General features: G+C 40.4%; 1 protein-coding gene across 1 annotated transcript; it reads right to left on the reverse strand.

Annotated features, from left to right (window-relative positions):
• Window positions 1-7842: 7842 nt before the first annotated feature.
• LOC148389974 (lys-63-specific deubiquitinase BRCC36) lies at window positions 7843-12403 on the reverse strand. Its single transcript, XM_088391763.1, has one exon. The coding sequence runs from the start codon at window positions 12262-12264 to the stop codon at window positions 11482-11484; it is 783 nt and encodes a 260-aa protein (XP_088247889.1). The 5' UTR covers window positions 12265-12403; the 3' UTR covers window positions 7843-11481.
• Between the last annotated feature and the right edge of the window lie 2851 nt (window positions 12404-15254).

Below are 15254 nucleotides of genomic sequence, written 5' to 3' on the forward strand. Positions count from 1 at the left end.
CCAGCTTTGGAGAAGACCCTCACATAGTATAAATAGTTTTTTTCCCTTTTTGGGGCCGACAAGATCAAAGTGCTCCAAAGCAATTGATTGTGCTCTTTTTCGTACTGGCTGCGCGCGCACGCACACACGCACACACGCACACAACACACACACACACTTCACCAGATGAGGGACAAAGGTTATGTTTGGGACAATTTGCGATACCAATGCATCAAGGTAGTCTAGTAGAACTTTTGAAAATAGAAACATTTCTATTCTGCTCCTTTGCTTAAAACATTACTATGCTTTGCCATTTGGTTGATTCAATAGTACATAACCTGGAAACAACCTCTTATAACTATCTTATTTAAATGCAACTTTCCTAAGTTTTCTTATGTGCAAAAACAGTCAGCATGGTGCTTTCATGGCTATTTCACAGTGCTTCTCAAGTTGCGGGGTCATCTCACATCATATTCACCTCCGCGAGTGACGGTGAAGGAATGAGGTCGAAATACAAAAAGTCCTGCCTCGCTACAAAAACAGATATGCTCAAACCTCATTGAATAAAGTACATAAGCAGACAAGTATATTCACATATTAAATAAATAAAAGAAACATTTGAAGCATATAATTATACCTACACACCAAATCAATAAAGAAGACATAACTAGACATTTTTGATAAGTGGTGATGAGAAAGGTTTTTATAACTTTATGATCTGATATATATATTTCTGAGGACTTTGAAATAACAAATGACTTTTGATATATTGCCTAAATACCTTAATGACCCTTAAGGAACTGTGGAATGCATGCCTGATGTTTTTTCTCTGAATCATGGACACGGCCACAGTCGTCTTGACCGTTCAGTACTTGATTGTATCTTATGTTTTGACTAATGCTAGATGCCAGTTTTTGATTACTACTGAACGTTCTGCACAGAGGGAAATATCTTGGCCTAACAAAGAAAAAGATACGGTTGAATGCGGTACGACAGTGTATGTCCGAGATTGGAGGAGAATGTTCACAGGAAGGTCACGTGGAGATAAAACCAGCTGGTGCCAGAAGGAGCCACCCGAGAACTCGGCCAAAGATGATCGCCAAGGCCGAGATACGGGATGGAAGACAACAACCCCCTCCACACACACACACCAACAGCCCCCACCAACACACCGAATCGCCCATAACCAGCACCACTCGCATGGAAGCAGACTCTCCTTCGAACTTGCCCCACCCCGAAGACTCATCGCCCATCAATCCCGGCCCACAATGTGCTACTGAATATAAAACTGATCTAACAACCTTGGACTTTGCCCTTTTCTGAATGGAGACTTTCCGCTCTTGAAGGGCCCAGCGCTGTATTGCACTTTCCTGAAAACAGAGCTTTTTGAACAAGAATTGTGATTGAACTCAACCAAGCTGTCTAAGTCTAATTTCTGCTTCAGTGTCTTTGCATTTTCCTAAATCTGAAGAAATCAAACGAGCACGCAGTGAGTAAATTGAATAACAGGTGATTGGCAAAGGCTTTTGCCGTGAGGCGCAGATAACGCGCTCCCTAAATTGTGGACAAAATCCAACAAATGGTGACCATCCGACGTGATTTCTTCAGAAGGGAAAGTGCATGCTCCACAAAGGATTCTTCCTTCTCCGCTCTTGCTCAACAGTATTGCAGTCCGATCGGCACAAAAGGTAAGGGGGAAACTTTTTTTTTTCTCTCTCCCAGTTCAGCAATATTGTGGAGTGAAAGCGGAATACAAAAATTAATAATTTCAGCTCTGTGTTCAGGAATGGTGGTTGTATAGAAGTGTGTGTTTGTGTGGAATTTGGTAAAAGTGATTTGTGGAAAAAATTAAAAATACAAAAACAGGTGAAGGCGTCGCTGATATAGCAGTACGGATGCCGAGCGACTCCAATAGTGTGACCTTAGAACATTATAGGGCTGTCTAAGGCGAGGGACATCTGGGATGTCCGAGTCGTGGTGAATTAAGAGAAAGGTGGTGAGGACTTTGTCTGATCAGCAAAGGGCGCTCACACCGCTGGAACTTGTGGGATGCCAGTGACTAGCATATGGGCACCTGAGTGGCCTCAATAGTAGACACTTAGGAACTTATACTGTTGCCTAAGGTCGGGGTCGATTGGATCGGCCAGGCCACCAATACGAGTCAGGGACTCGTGAAAAAAAAATATAATTAAAAAAAAAGAAAAAAAAAAAAAAGAAAAAAAAAATGGTGAAGGCATCGCTGATATAGCAGGACGGATGCCTGGCGACTTCAATAGTGCGACCTTAGAGACTTATATTGTTGTCTAGGGCGAAGGGTAACTGGGTTAACCAGGTCGCTACATAATTGTTGAAGTGTGTCTATGATGATATTGTGTGGAAAGCAGGCTTGGCTGTCAGATGGGACAGCGGCGCAGCTGAAGAAGTGAGTGATTAGTTGTGGTGCTGTTCATGGGATGGAAGTGATGATTTGTGGTTCATGAAGAACAATAAGTTGATTTGTATAAAATTGTTGATTTTATTTTGATTTTGCATGAGAGTTGGAGTCAGAAAAAATGGCTTAACAAGAATTTGATAAAGAATGTATATTTAATTAGCATGAAGGTTATATCCCATTGTGTGGTGGGGTTAAACTGTAACCATTTTTGTTTTCAAAAGGGTGCAGCTCTAAAGTTTGGGCCAAACGGTCAGGTGGGCACAAATGCACCTTTTGGACAGAGGTGGGGGGTTACATTGTGCGACGTGGTGATGGCGAGGCTCTCCGCACTTCAGTTGCCCCCCCCACCCTTGTTATCAACTGGGAAGATTGTCATGTCTATGTTGTGGGCCCGTGTGTTTGTTTATGTGTATGTTTGTCTTTGTGTATCAGTTCGTTATAAAGGATGGAATTGCGTTAAATTGGTGCACGGAAACGGTGTGCTAGACAATGGTTAATCAGATTTGCATTGTTAAATGTAAAAATTAGAAATGATAGAATAATCTGAGGGTTGTGGTCAGAAACTCGTCCAACGAGGAGAGTGCCCAGCCCTCATAAAAATGTGAGAGTAAGAGAGAACATACATTGTAGAATTGGATAAAATTAAATTATGATTGCAGATTTTAAATTTAGGGGGAATTATTGATTGGTTATGACATAAGACTATACAAGGACACATGTAAGGATAAGTCAAAGATTTGAATCACTTAGAGTTAAAAACAACAAATAAAAACGACATTGCAAGGGGGCACTTTTTATTAAAAGAACACCAAGTAAAGTAAGTAGGGGGCATTCGTGATTGGGATTAAATTAAGGATAAAATTAGGTCAATGATTAGAAATCAATGGTGCTCTACACAAAAAGGCTTAAATTTTTAATGGGGAAATATTTGGAGTACTGTGTTGGTCTACATAGGTCATGGGCCGAGTTTATTTGGTTTTGATTGTGGTTTGGGTTTATTTTGTTTATTGTTAGGTTTTCCTTGTGTTTATTGTTAAGGTGTTCCTTGTTATTCTCTTATCCCCTGCATTGTAAATGTCTTCTTTATGCAGATAGATTAACAGGCTAGGAATTTAGTGAGGAGAAAATTGATCAATTGATGGGGGTTAATAATTGTCCAAATCCTAGTTACATGTTTTGAGGGACCAGAGCAACGACATTATATTTAATTTGCAGGCCATTATTTCGTATGTGATGACAGTGTCTAGATAAGTAGACTGTTTTATCAAAAATGTGAGAGTGAAGGAGGAGGTTTGATTTGTAATCTGGCATTTGGGTGCCACTTTTAAGAGTCTGTGCAGAGCATAGATTGTTTTTGTTTGTTTTTAAAGATATATTTGACAGTTTATCTCGGTGCAGTAAGGATAAAGCAATTTTGAAAGACTTAAAATTAAAAGCAAAATTACATTTTAATTCTGACACATGCCAGCTAACATGAGGATGGCAAATAAATGAATAAATACTCGCTCAAATGCGGCATGTGTTTTAAATTGGGCGATAAGACATTCACTTTCAAGCACTATCATTTAGCGCTGCTGACAACAATAACTTATGAGATGGTAAACCAAGGAGGAGTGTCATAGTTGGAACACAGGCGCTGTATGACCTATAGATTGAACAATAACATTCACCGCATATACAACCATGTTGGTAGATTGTTAAATTACATTACAGTTTATTACAAAGGATTTCGGAACTTTATTTGCTGATAAACACTGGAACGAGGATTTTAGCCGTGTTAATGGGTAGGGTGGATGGATTACTCGAAAAAAAAAAAAAAAAAAGCTTTTGATAAGGGCGGCTTGATAGTAAGATGATGTGTGTGCGCAACTGATAGGATACAATATGTTAATGGGAAGATTTGGGGTGTAAGGAACAAATACTACACATGAAGACTGATAACACGAAGATAGTTTTGTGAAATTTGTGTCCCAGTGTGTTCTGCCCTCGCGCATGGCACAAGTCCTGAACTGAGTCCTTGTACTCTACTGGCTGCCTCAAAATCAACAGAGGACTGTCCCTGGTCATGAGACACCTTTGACCTTTGGGAGAACAACAGGAACTATTATCATGCTTGAAGGGGGCAAGCACAGCTCTTCACAGGACAAGAACCATATAGTTGGTGGAATACACACAGTTGCAGATCAAAAAGAAAATGGACTGAAAGAACAAAGACAAGATGGACGCATTTGAGAATGGCGGACGGTCCAGCCCTGAATCATCATCATGAGAATCTAAGAGGAGAGGCTGCTAAAGACTTGCACGAGTCACATGAAGTCAAACTGGACACATTGCTAAAGACTGCTGAAGCATTACAAAGTTGGTGGAGTGTGGGACAAAAGGGATGGAAGTGTGTTTGGGTGCTGGGGCAGACATAACTGAGGAGTTTTGATAAAAGTGGGAATAATAAGGCTGCTTATTGACACTGAAACGGGGATAAAAAAAAATAAAATACATAGATAGGGACAGTGAAGATGCACTGACAAATTACACAACCGCGTGATCAGAAACTTTGCAAGGTGGACATTGATCAATAGAAATTAAATCTTTTGAATCATAAATTTTTATATGTAACTTAGCATTTCGAAGACATAATTAATCTAACTGAAATAATGAAATTTTATAATTGGACCAGTGAAAATTTGGATTCGGGCAACAGAAGGCTGAATTGCTAAACTTAATTGACCTTTATCAAAACAACAGAATTTAATTACACATCAACTGCGACTGACTTATAGGATGCATATTTCAGCTTGAATGGGTGAGGGGCCATAAGAAAGTTGGAATTCTGGATAGTCGGCAAAATAGTAATACAGTAGGGCTTTAAATAACAAATACATTGACATGACCCTTGCGACAATTGATTTAAATGGCAATTTATGATCGGCATTTGGGGTTAGGATTAACAATCCATCCATCCATCCATTACTGGTGTGGCTTGTCCTTACGAGGGCCACAGATGATTAACAATAATAACTAGAATTATTCATTTCTGTAGAAATTGCGTGTGAAAGCGAAGAGGCTGAATAAAAATTCGGGGAAAGCTACAAGGTTATGTTTAAATTTGGAACGTGATGAATTGGCTAGAAAATTGATAAAAATTTAGAAAGAATTTTGTTAAATTGGGCGTGAATTTTAAAGTTGAAAATTTGAAATTTGGGGAGTGGGAAGTTTTGGAATAGGTAGGCATAAGATGAACAGTTAAAAAAAAAAAAAAAAAATTGAAATGAGTTGAGTCAGTGGAAAAAAAAAAAAAAAGAAGAAAAAAGGAAAACTAGAAGAAATTAGAAGGGAAAAAAAAATGAAACTTTGCAAAATTTTACCGCAATGTTGGAAGTGAGGATGTGAAATTTGAATTTGAATCTCGGAGGTTAAAAGTGTAATGGAGTAAATCAGATGAATTATGTGGAAGTAGTTAAGATTAAAATAAAAGGAAGAGGAATGCAGAAGAAGTTGAATAATAATAAAGTCAAGGCAATTCAAATTTATTTATATATCCCACAAGCAAGTCTCAAAGGGCTCCAAATGTACAAAAATTGCCAATTTAAAATACAAGAACAATAAGTGTGAGGGCCACAATGATGATCATGACAGCAAAAATATTTCTAATTGGTTTTGATAGGAACAAAGGGGGAACATGGAAGAAGGTTTTCAAAATTTGTGATATAGCGTCACTCAATTATCAAGAGTAAGTCTTTCTTTTTAATTCTAAGAATTGGCATCAACAAAAATGAGAACGATAATCCAAGGTTATAGTGTAAGTGGCAGGAGGAAGCTGTGTATATTTTTTAAACATTATTTTCAGTATCATTATTTCTTAGGAGGGTCAGTAATGCTTGTGAGGAGATGAATGAAGGAACAAGGTGACAGTAAAAGGGAGTGCTCTAAAAATTTTTGGTTTTTTGCCAGAGGTAGTTATTTGGAGGGATGAATTTAAACTGAAAGCAAAATGGAACTGTTTAGTGGAAGAAATATGAGAAGGTGGAAATATTGAAGTTACAGCTCAACACAAAGTGTCAAATAGTCTAAGTGTGAGATGTGAGCAAACTAAATGGGGAGTTAAATCATGTTCCAGTATTATGCATATTGGCAAACGATGTGAGGACAGGAGACCAGACAATTAGATATTAATTTTGGATTTAAAATAAAAAAGGGAAATTTTAATTGAGGAGAAAATTTTGCATAGGGAGGGTTCTTTTTACAATTTAATATTGTATGTTTTATGTGTGTGTTGTGGGATGACAGTTTGTCTGTCATGCTGTATGAATGTCAAGTCTGTACTTGGGATGGGGTTTGTGTATTGTGAATGGTTAACATGATTTAAGGTTGGGGTGATGTGATCACAGCAGAGGATAACATTCCTCTCACCTGAAAAATATAAAGATACTACAGATTTGAAAAAAGCAAGATTGATCAGGGCTCATTTTGGACTAAATATGGGTTTAGGATTACTCTGGGGCACCATTGACAACAAAAGACTTCAATGGAGAAGGCCCATTTCAAGATTATGACCAGACGTGACTATACCAGCATTGACAATCAAGACTCTGAGCCAAGACAGTGTATGACAACAACTCTGGACTTACCTGACAGTGTGACGAAATGTATGTGACGGAATTTGTGATGACTTGCTTTGTTTTGATGTTTTACCTAATTGTATTGCAGCCTCTAACAGCAACCCAGGGAGCAGATTGTGCTTTATTTGTTAAACTTGCTTTACTTTGCAGGTTGTCAACTGCAGTCTTGGAGAATTTTGTGTCATGTCTGTGAACATGCATTAACAACTAACCCCTTACTTTTCATAACGAGTTTGTAAATGTGATCGGTTTCATGACAGGCTCGGCAGGCTCCAATTTTCTATTTCATGCGTTTGACATGCGCCCATGTGTGGATTATTTTTATCATTATGAATTTTATTTTTTGGTATTATGGATGTTTATTGTACGGAGAGCTGCATGCACAGCTACAGGTGGGTGGTGGCTTTTGTTCATACAGCCATGGGAGATGCTGCCAGTCGAGTTTCAGGGACTGAGAATTGGTGATTCCAGGCTAGGATGGCATCTGGAGGTACACCGAAGTCCAGCTGGCGATGGGTATGTCACCATGGATATTGTTATTTTTACTTTTTAACCATTGTGACACATTTTTTAGAATGTGTCAAAAGGGGGAGGTAGAAAAATAATAAAAAAAAAAAACAAAGGGGGGAATTGTGAGATTTTAAGTGTTTTCAGATTTGATGGTTTTTAAGTCTTCAACATGCTGGACGGAGGAGAAGAAGCAGCTCGGCAGAAATGAAGTGAATGGGAGACATCATGAGATGGAGCCAAAGCCTGGTAACAAGTGTGAAGAGTTTCAAAATAGCTCATAATAAACTGTAGACCTTCACAAGATAGGATCAAATAGGTGGGAGAGTATTAAATGTAAAAAATTAGAACAATAACATACAGACTCCAAACAAATTGGGAACAGGTGGATTATGAACGTTAAAGTTTGAATAACACATTATTCACGTGATTGCAGGATAAACAATGGAAGGGATTGATAAACTGAACAAATTTAAGATGATTGCGGTAGTATTATGTCGAAAACAAATAGATTCAACAAGTTTTTTCCCTATAAAATGGTGCCGTTTGGGTTTGAAGTACATAGTCGCTTCAAAGGAGGAAAAGCATGATTTAAGATACGTGATTGATCAATGAGAAGGCTATCCCTTGTACCAGGGGGGTCAAACTCATTTGTTCACGGGCCGCAGTGTAGTCATAGCTTCTTTCGGAGGACCGGTATGACTGTCATACCCAAATAAATGTGTGAGCACCTCATATTATATAGAGTAAAAGCTACAAAACAAACTGACAAGTAACTCGCTTTCAAATCAGACAAATAAAAACTGGTCTAATATTTAAAAATAAAATATTATTAAAAGTGAAGACAATTTGCAATTCGAGTAATGACTCATGAATAAAAAGCACAATTTGTCTTCGGGGGCCGCATAAAATCATGTGTCGGGCTGCATCTGGCCCCCAGGTCTTGAGTTTGACACCTGTGCCTTATACAAAGGTAAAGTAGGATTAGAATTTGATAAAACAGATATGGACATCATCATATTCCATTAGAGTTTGAATTGCTTGCAATACAATTACAAATTAGTTAACACCTGTGTGATTGATTGATTGATTGGGTGGTTGATTGATTGATTGGTTGGTTTATTGATTGAGTGATTCATTGAGTGACTGACTGAAGGGCTGAGTGGCCGAATGGGCAATTGTTCGATGTCTGTCTGTCTATATGTATGTACTATATATGTATGTATGTATTTCGTTATTTGTTTTACGTATGTAATTCGTTATTTGTTTATGTATTTCTCTTTCACATTTTCTTTCTCATCTTCCACTTCTTTCGGCTGCTCCTGTTAGGGGCCGCGACTGCAGAGCGATCGTTTCCATATCTTTCTGTGCCACCAACCATCTGCATGTCCTATCTTTGTCTCTGCCACACTCTCCATTATTTTGGCTAGTAGATTTCCAAGCCTCGCTTCTAACATTCTTTCCGATAACTTCATGCTTTGCTTAATAAACATAACAACACCTCTGTAGCTACTACAGTTCTGCGCATCGCCGTGGTCTGAATTAAGAAATAGAAGTCAACACCTTTCCGGGGAACTTCTCGCTTTTTAAGAATCTCCCCTGCCATCTCTCCTTGATAGTTCCATGCTGTCACTGGAATGTCGTCTAGGCCAATTGCCTTTCCACTCTCCATCTTTTACAAATGTCTGGGTATGAATTTTATCTATATTTATTTTTCTCACTCATTGGCGGCCCCACAGAGGGACTTGTAGCGGCTCCACAGAGGGACGTGGTGTGCCAACAGAGGGACCCTGGTGGCATCAACGATTTTGGTGACCTCAGTAAAACTGAGGTCAACAGAGGGAGTGAAGGAATGAGGTCGAAATACAAAAAGTCCTGCCTCGCTACAAAAACAGATATGCTCAAACCTCATTGAATAAAGTACATAAGCAGACAAGTATATTCACATATTAAATAAATAAAAGAAACATTTGAAGCATATAATTATACCTACACACCAAATCAATAAAGAAGACATAACTAGACATTTTTGATAAGTGGTGATGAGAAAGGTTTTTATAACTTTATGATCTGATATATATATTTCTGAGGACTTTGAAATAACAAATGACTTTTGATATATTGCCTAAATACCTTAATGACCCTTAAGGAACTGTGGAATGCATGCCTGATGTTTTTTCTCTGAATCATGGACACGGCCGCAGTCGTCTTGACCGTTCAGTACTTGATTGTATCTTATGTTTTGACTAATGCTAGACGCCAGTTTTTGATTACTACTGAACGTTCTGCACAGAGGGAAATATCTTGGCCTCACAAAGAAAAAGATACGGTTGAATGCGGTACGACAGTGTATGTCCGAGATTGGAGGAGAATGTTCACAGGAAGGTCACGTGGAGATAAAACCAGCTGGTGCCAGAAGGAGCCACCCGAGAACTCGGCCAAAGATGATCGCCAAGGCCGAGATACGGGATGGAAGACAACAACCCCCTCCACACACACACACCAACAGCCCCCACCAACACACCGAATCGCCCATAACCAGCACCACTCGCATGGAAGCAGACTCTCCTTCGAACTTGCCCCACCCCGAAGACTCATCGCCCATCAATCCCGGCCCACAATGTGCTACTGAATATAAAACTGATCTAACAACCTTGGACTTTGCCCTTTTCTGAATGGAGACTTTCCGCTCTTGAAGGGCCCAGCGCTGTATTGCACTTTCCTGAAAACAGAGCTTTTTGAACAAGAATTGTGATTGAACTCAACCAAGCTGTCTAAGTCTAATTTCTGCTTCAGTGTCTTTGCATTTTCCTAAATCTGAAGAAATCAAACGAGCACGCAGTGAGTAAATTGAATAACAGGTGATTGGCAAAGGCTTTTGCCGTGAGGCGCAGATAACGCGCTCCCTAAATTGTGGACAAAATCCAACAACGGAAAGATTAAAACTTTACCAGACTCGCCTGTCACTGGTTTCACCCAGGGATAGATTGTTTCCCAGTCTGCATTGTAGCCACATCTCCGGTTCTTGGTCGTTGTAGTTGTGCTGTCCTCCGTGTCTCAACTTGCAGTTCTGACTCTGACCTGATTTGCATTGTTTGCACGCATCGCAAACTAGGACGCAGTTTGATTGACATGATCGAACATCCAACCCCGCCTCCTATTTGATAAATGCCAGATGATAACTGACTGTCAATAATGCGGGACGATGTCTTAATTTTGCGGGACGTGTAAAAAGTAATAACAATGCGTAACTATCTCACACAAAGCAGGACATCTGGTCACCCTATGTGTGTGGTGCCTGTTTCTGCCTATGTGTAATAGCTAACATAGCAAATCACTTCTAAACTAGACAAGACCTTAATATAAACTAATACTATACAAATACTTTCCCTGGCTAATTGAATCAAGTGATAACTGGCAATAACAATAGCAATCTCCTCCTCTAAAAACCTGCTGTGATTCAACTCACCTTTAAATCAACGTATTTTACTGAAACTGCCAAATTTTTTCGTATTTCCCGCTCGTGATGCAGTGTGACGTACCGAGGCCTCGCTTAAAGTGGTCACGTGACGGGCTGTGCTAAAAACACTGCTCAGCAACACTTCCGTTTCAAAAAGCTCGGTGCTCTGTCGAGTTTACCATCTAATAAATCCTCAAATACAGGCACGTGCTCTATTTAACACTGACTGGAAGGACAAAAAAAAAAAAAGGAAAAAACATGGTGCTTTGACTCACTAGAGCTCCAACTTAAGCAAGTTTTTACATAATGCGCAATCGCTGGGTTATTTATGTCCGTGTGCTGAGAGCAAACATTTGACTTAGACAACATTGTATTTGGAATAACTTCACTGACCACTTCAGAGAAGGAAAAGCAAACATAACCCCCCCGACCCTACCGAAAAAAAATATGTGTCCCAATCAACTCTTCTCCCATCTTTCACCCACTCAGAGGGCACTCAGCTCCTGCGTCAGTCTCTCCTTCTCCCGCTCCAGCTCCGCGATGATCTGCTTGTTTTGCTCCAGGCGATCCTCCAGCCACTGCAGCAGCGGTCCGCTCACTGCTGACATCTGGCTGCACAAGTTCTTGGTGAATACAGAGCCGTTGTGGATCTTGGTGACAGGGTCCAAGTGGGCCAGGCTGTGGATCTTCCGGTATGTATCCTGCTCCTCTTGACACAGAATCCGCGGGAGCTCCACGGCCGACTCCAGGCACACTTTACCGATGGTCTCGCGCGGGACAACGTGAATCGGGATTTCCACACGCTCGTAGTCAGAACCCTTTTGGGCCTGGGTCGACTGGAAGCAGGTGTACAGAACGCGGCCCGTCTTGGTGTTTTTGTCCTCAATGAAGCAGGAGAAGATGAGGCCCACGAAGCCCTGATCCAGCATTTGGTACATTGCCTGAGTCCGGACGTCGACGTGCGAGGGCCACACGGTGATGTGCGGATGGGAGTGGTACCAGCCAACCACCCGCATCGGCTTGCCTGTCATGTCGGCCAGCCTCTCGGCCTCCGTGGAGGCGGCAGACAGCTGCTCCGGGGAGATCTCCACCCGGTCCTTCCTCTTGTCCGACCGGCGGAGGATGATGACGGAGTGTATGTGGACGACCCTGGTGAGTTCCACCTCTCCGATACACAAACCCATCACTTCTTCTTTCTCTGTGCTCAACGCGTGATTCATACACACCAGGAAGGCGTCCGACTCTAGATGAACCGCACTGACTGCCATTCTCTTTCTTCAAAACAAAAATTTAAACAAGACTGATATTAAAAGCACGGACTGGAAGGGAACCTGGGTTTACCTTGGCCTTTGCTTTCAGTTATAGGTCCGAGTTGACGCAACGATCGGCGCAAGGTTCCGCCTGCCCAAAAGAAAAAAAAAATCTTCTTTCCTGCTTTTTTTTTTTTTTTTTTTGCCAGTTTACCTCCTGATATATGGGGCATTACCGCCACCTACTGGGTTGAATGTTATGACGAGAGAGCCGGCAGTTACAGACTGAAAAACACTACCCGTTCCATTAGCCCGGTTTTCCCAGGGAACTCAAAAAACTCTCTCTGAACTTTTCTGATCTCTACCTGCAGAATATGTTCCAGTCTGAATGCGCCTAATACCTTTACTGGTTCCCACCAATGCTTGGATATTTCTCTGCTGCCCTCACAATTTTATTTATTTATTTATTTATTTATTTATTTATTTATTTATTTATTTATTTATTTATTTATTTATTTATTTATTTATTTATTTATTTATTTATTTATTTATTTATTTAGCTAATTGCCTCTACAATAAACAAAACGAACTTTTTTTTACCCACTATCTTTTACCCACAGTCTGCCTTTATTTTTATAAATTCTTCACATGCTGCCTTGCTGTTCTCTGGTGTCACTGTTTTAATATCTTGCCAACTAATTCCTACTTTCTATGTCGCTTTTGGATAACTCCGATAAGCTGACGCATGCCCTCCCCCCGGCCTTGTGCTATTTGTTGATCCATTTGAAAATAAAAAATATATATATATTGAGTGCCCTTTGAGAATAATAGCACAGACCTGTTCTCAAAAAATACATTAGGAATTTAATTTTAAATCAAAGCATCAACTAATATTATGATTGATTATATTGTGATTCACTACCTCACTTAAAAAACAATTACAAATTATAATTATTTTCTTTTTCCCAAAATGCCCTTGCCTAAAATTATGTCATTTAAAACCTAAAATTCTAGAAAAATAACTAACGATCGCCACTAGATGTCCCAATTAGTTATTGGGCGCGCATAGTTCTGAACCTTTTTGGCCTTGTGTCTTTACTTCCAAAGAGAAGGCCATTCAGACTGCTACAGCTACAACTAAAGTACTTTTGCACCACTGCAGGCCCACAGGAAAGAGGGACGCCCTCAACGTCACATTCATTCAAGCAGTGGAACAAAAGCCTTCACTGGTTTAAATTGATTGTGTGCTTTATCTTCTAATTCAAGCAAGGCCTTAAGCAACATTTCATATTGAAAAGTAGAGTTGAAAGAGACCACATAGAGTTGATGACACGCAAACTAGCGTTTATTGTTAGTGACTATGATGAGGTAAATACAAAGACATACCATTCAAAAGCTTTTATTGGGAATTCATGCAATAAATCAATATTCGCAGTGTTGACATTTCTTTTCCAAGACATCTTCAGTTTTTCCTGGCATGCTGTCAATCAACTTCTGGACCAGATTCTGACTAATGGTTTTTGCATAATCAATACTTGGAGTTTGTCAAACTTTCTGGGTTTTTGATTGTCCACCCCACCCACCTCCTGAGGATTGACTCCAAATTCTCAATTGAATTAAAAAATTTATTGAATTAAAATTTTTTTTGTGTGTGTGTGGAGTTCATTTTCAAGGCAAATAAGGTTTATTTTGCACTCAAGCAGCAGTTGAGCTGGTCACTTCTCTTTACATTCTGGAGGATATGCAAATTGCTAATATAAGATCTGAAACAGCGGACTTTGTGAAAATGAATAGTTGTGGAATGGCACACTAACTCATTTTGACTGAGCCAACACTTTGAAATCTATTAAGGAAACATTTATTACCAAATTGATACTTGTTGCTCTTCATGAGCTTTGTGCCTGGAGCCAAAGTATGTGGGTATTTGCTTGTTGCCAACTGATGCCATCATGCATGTGCCACGTAAAAGTGAGCCGGACGGTCATTTAGGTTCTTTTGAATGACTGAGTGTATGGCATCACTGACAAAGACAATTGTGACAGGTGGAATCACAGAGAGTAAAATTTCAATTGATGAAGATTTGGGACGGCAAGGAGACCGTGCGGCAGCGTTGCACCAATGGATGACTGAACGGAACCAAGATAACCTGAGAATAACTGTGTTGGCAACATTTGTAACAAGCAGCATTTTGTTGGAAATATGTCTCTGTATCAAATTCAGTCTTCAAGATAAGGGAGGAGGCAGAGAATAGAAAACGAAACTTAACACGCACGCATACACACGCACACACACACACACACGCACACGCGCATACACACTCACACTCCATTTGGGAAGACAGGATTTCTTAACGTGTGTGTGTGTGCAAGTGTGCGTGTGTGCGTGTGTGCGTGCGTGCGTGCGTGCGTGCGTGCGTGCGTGCGTGCGTGCGTGCGTGCGTGCGTGCGAGAGTTAGGCTTCGTTTGTGTGTGTTAGTTCTCGGTTTCTTTTGTCTGCCACCTCTCTTATCTTGGAGCCTGAATTTGTTCCAGACATATTTCCGACAAGATGCTGCTGGTAACAAATGTATCCAGCACAGTGATGCTCAGGTTCTCTTGGTTTCACTCAATTTTCTGTGTCGCAACAACCCCAGCCTCCCAGACACTGTTCAGAGAGGTGTACTGTCTTCCCCCACTGTAAATCTCCCGTTGGAAAAGGGCCCACAAGTTCTCAATAGATTTTAGGTCTGGTGAGGAAGGGGGCCCATGTCATCATTCTTTCATCTCTAAGGCCTTCATTGGCTAGCCATGCAGTGGAGTACTTTGATGCATGCGCTGGAGCATTGTCCTGCATAAAAATCATGGTCTTCTTGAAAGATGCTGACTTTTCCCTGTACCACTGCATGAAGAAAGTATCTTCTAAAAACTGGCAGTAGGTTTGGGAGTTGAGTTTGTGTCCATCTTCAACCCGAAAAGGTCCCACTAGCCCATACCCGGACTCCACCTTGCTGGCGTCTGAGTCAAAACGGA

The sequence above is a fragment of the Syngnathus floridae genome, chromosome 12 (assembly GCF_059516105.1).
Source record: "Syngnathus floridae isolate MCC-2025c chromosome 12, RoL_Sflo_1.0, whole genome shotgun sequence".
Taxonomy (NCBI): domain Eukaryota; kingdom Metazoa; phylum Chordata; class Actinopteri; order Syngnathiformes; family Syngnathidae; genus Syngnathus; species Syngnathus floridae.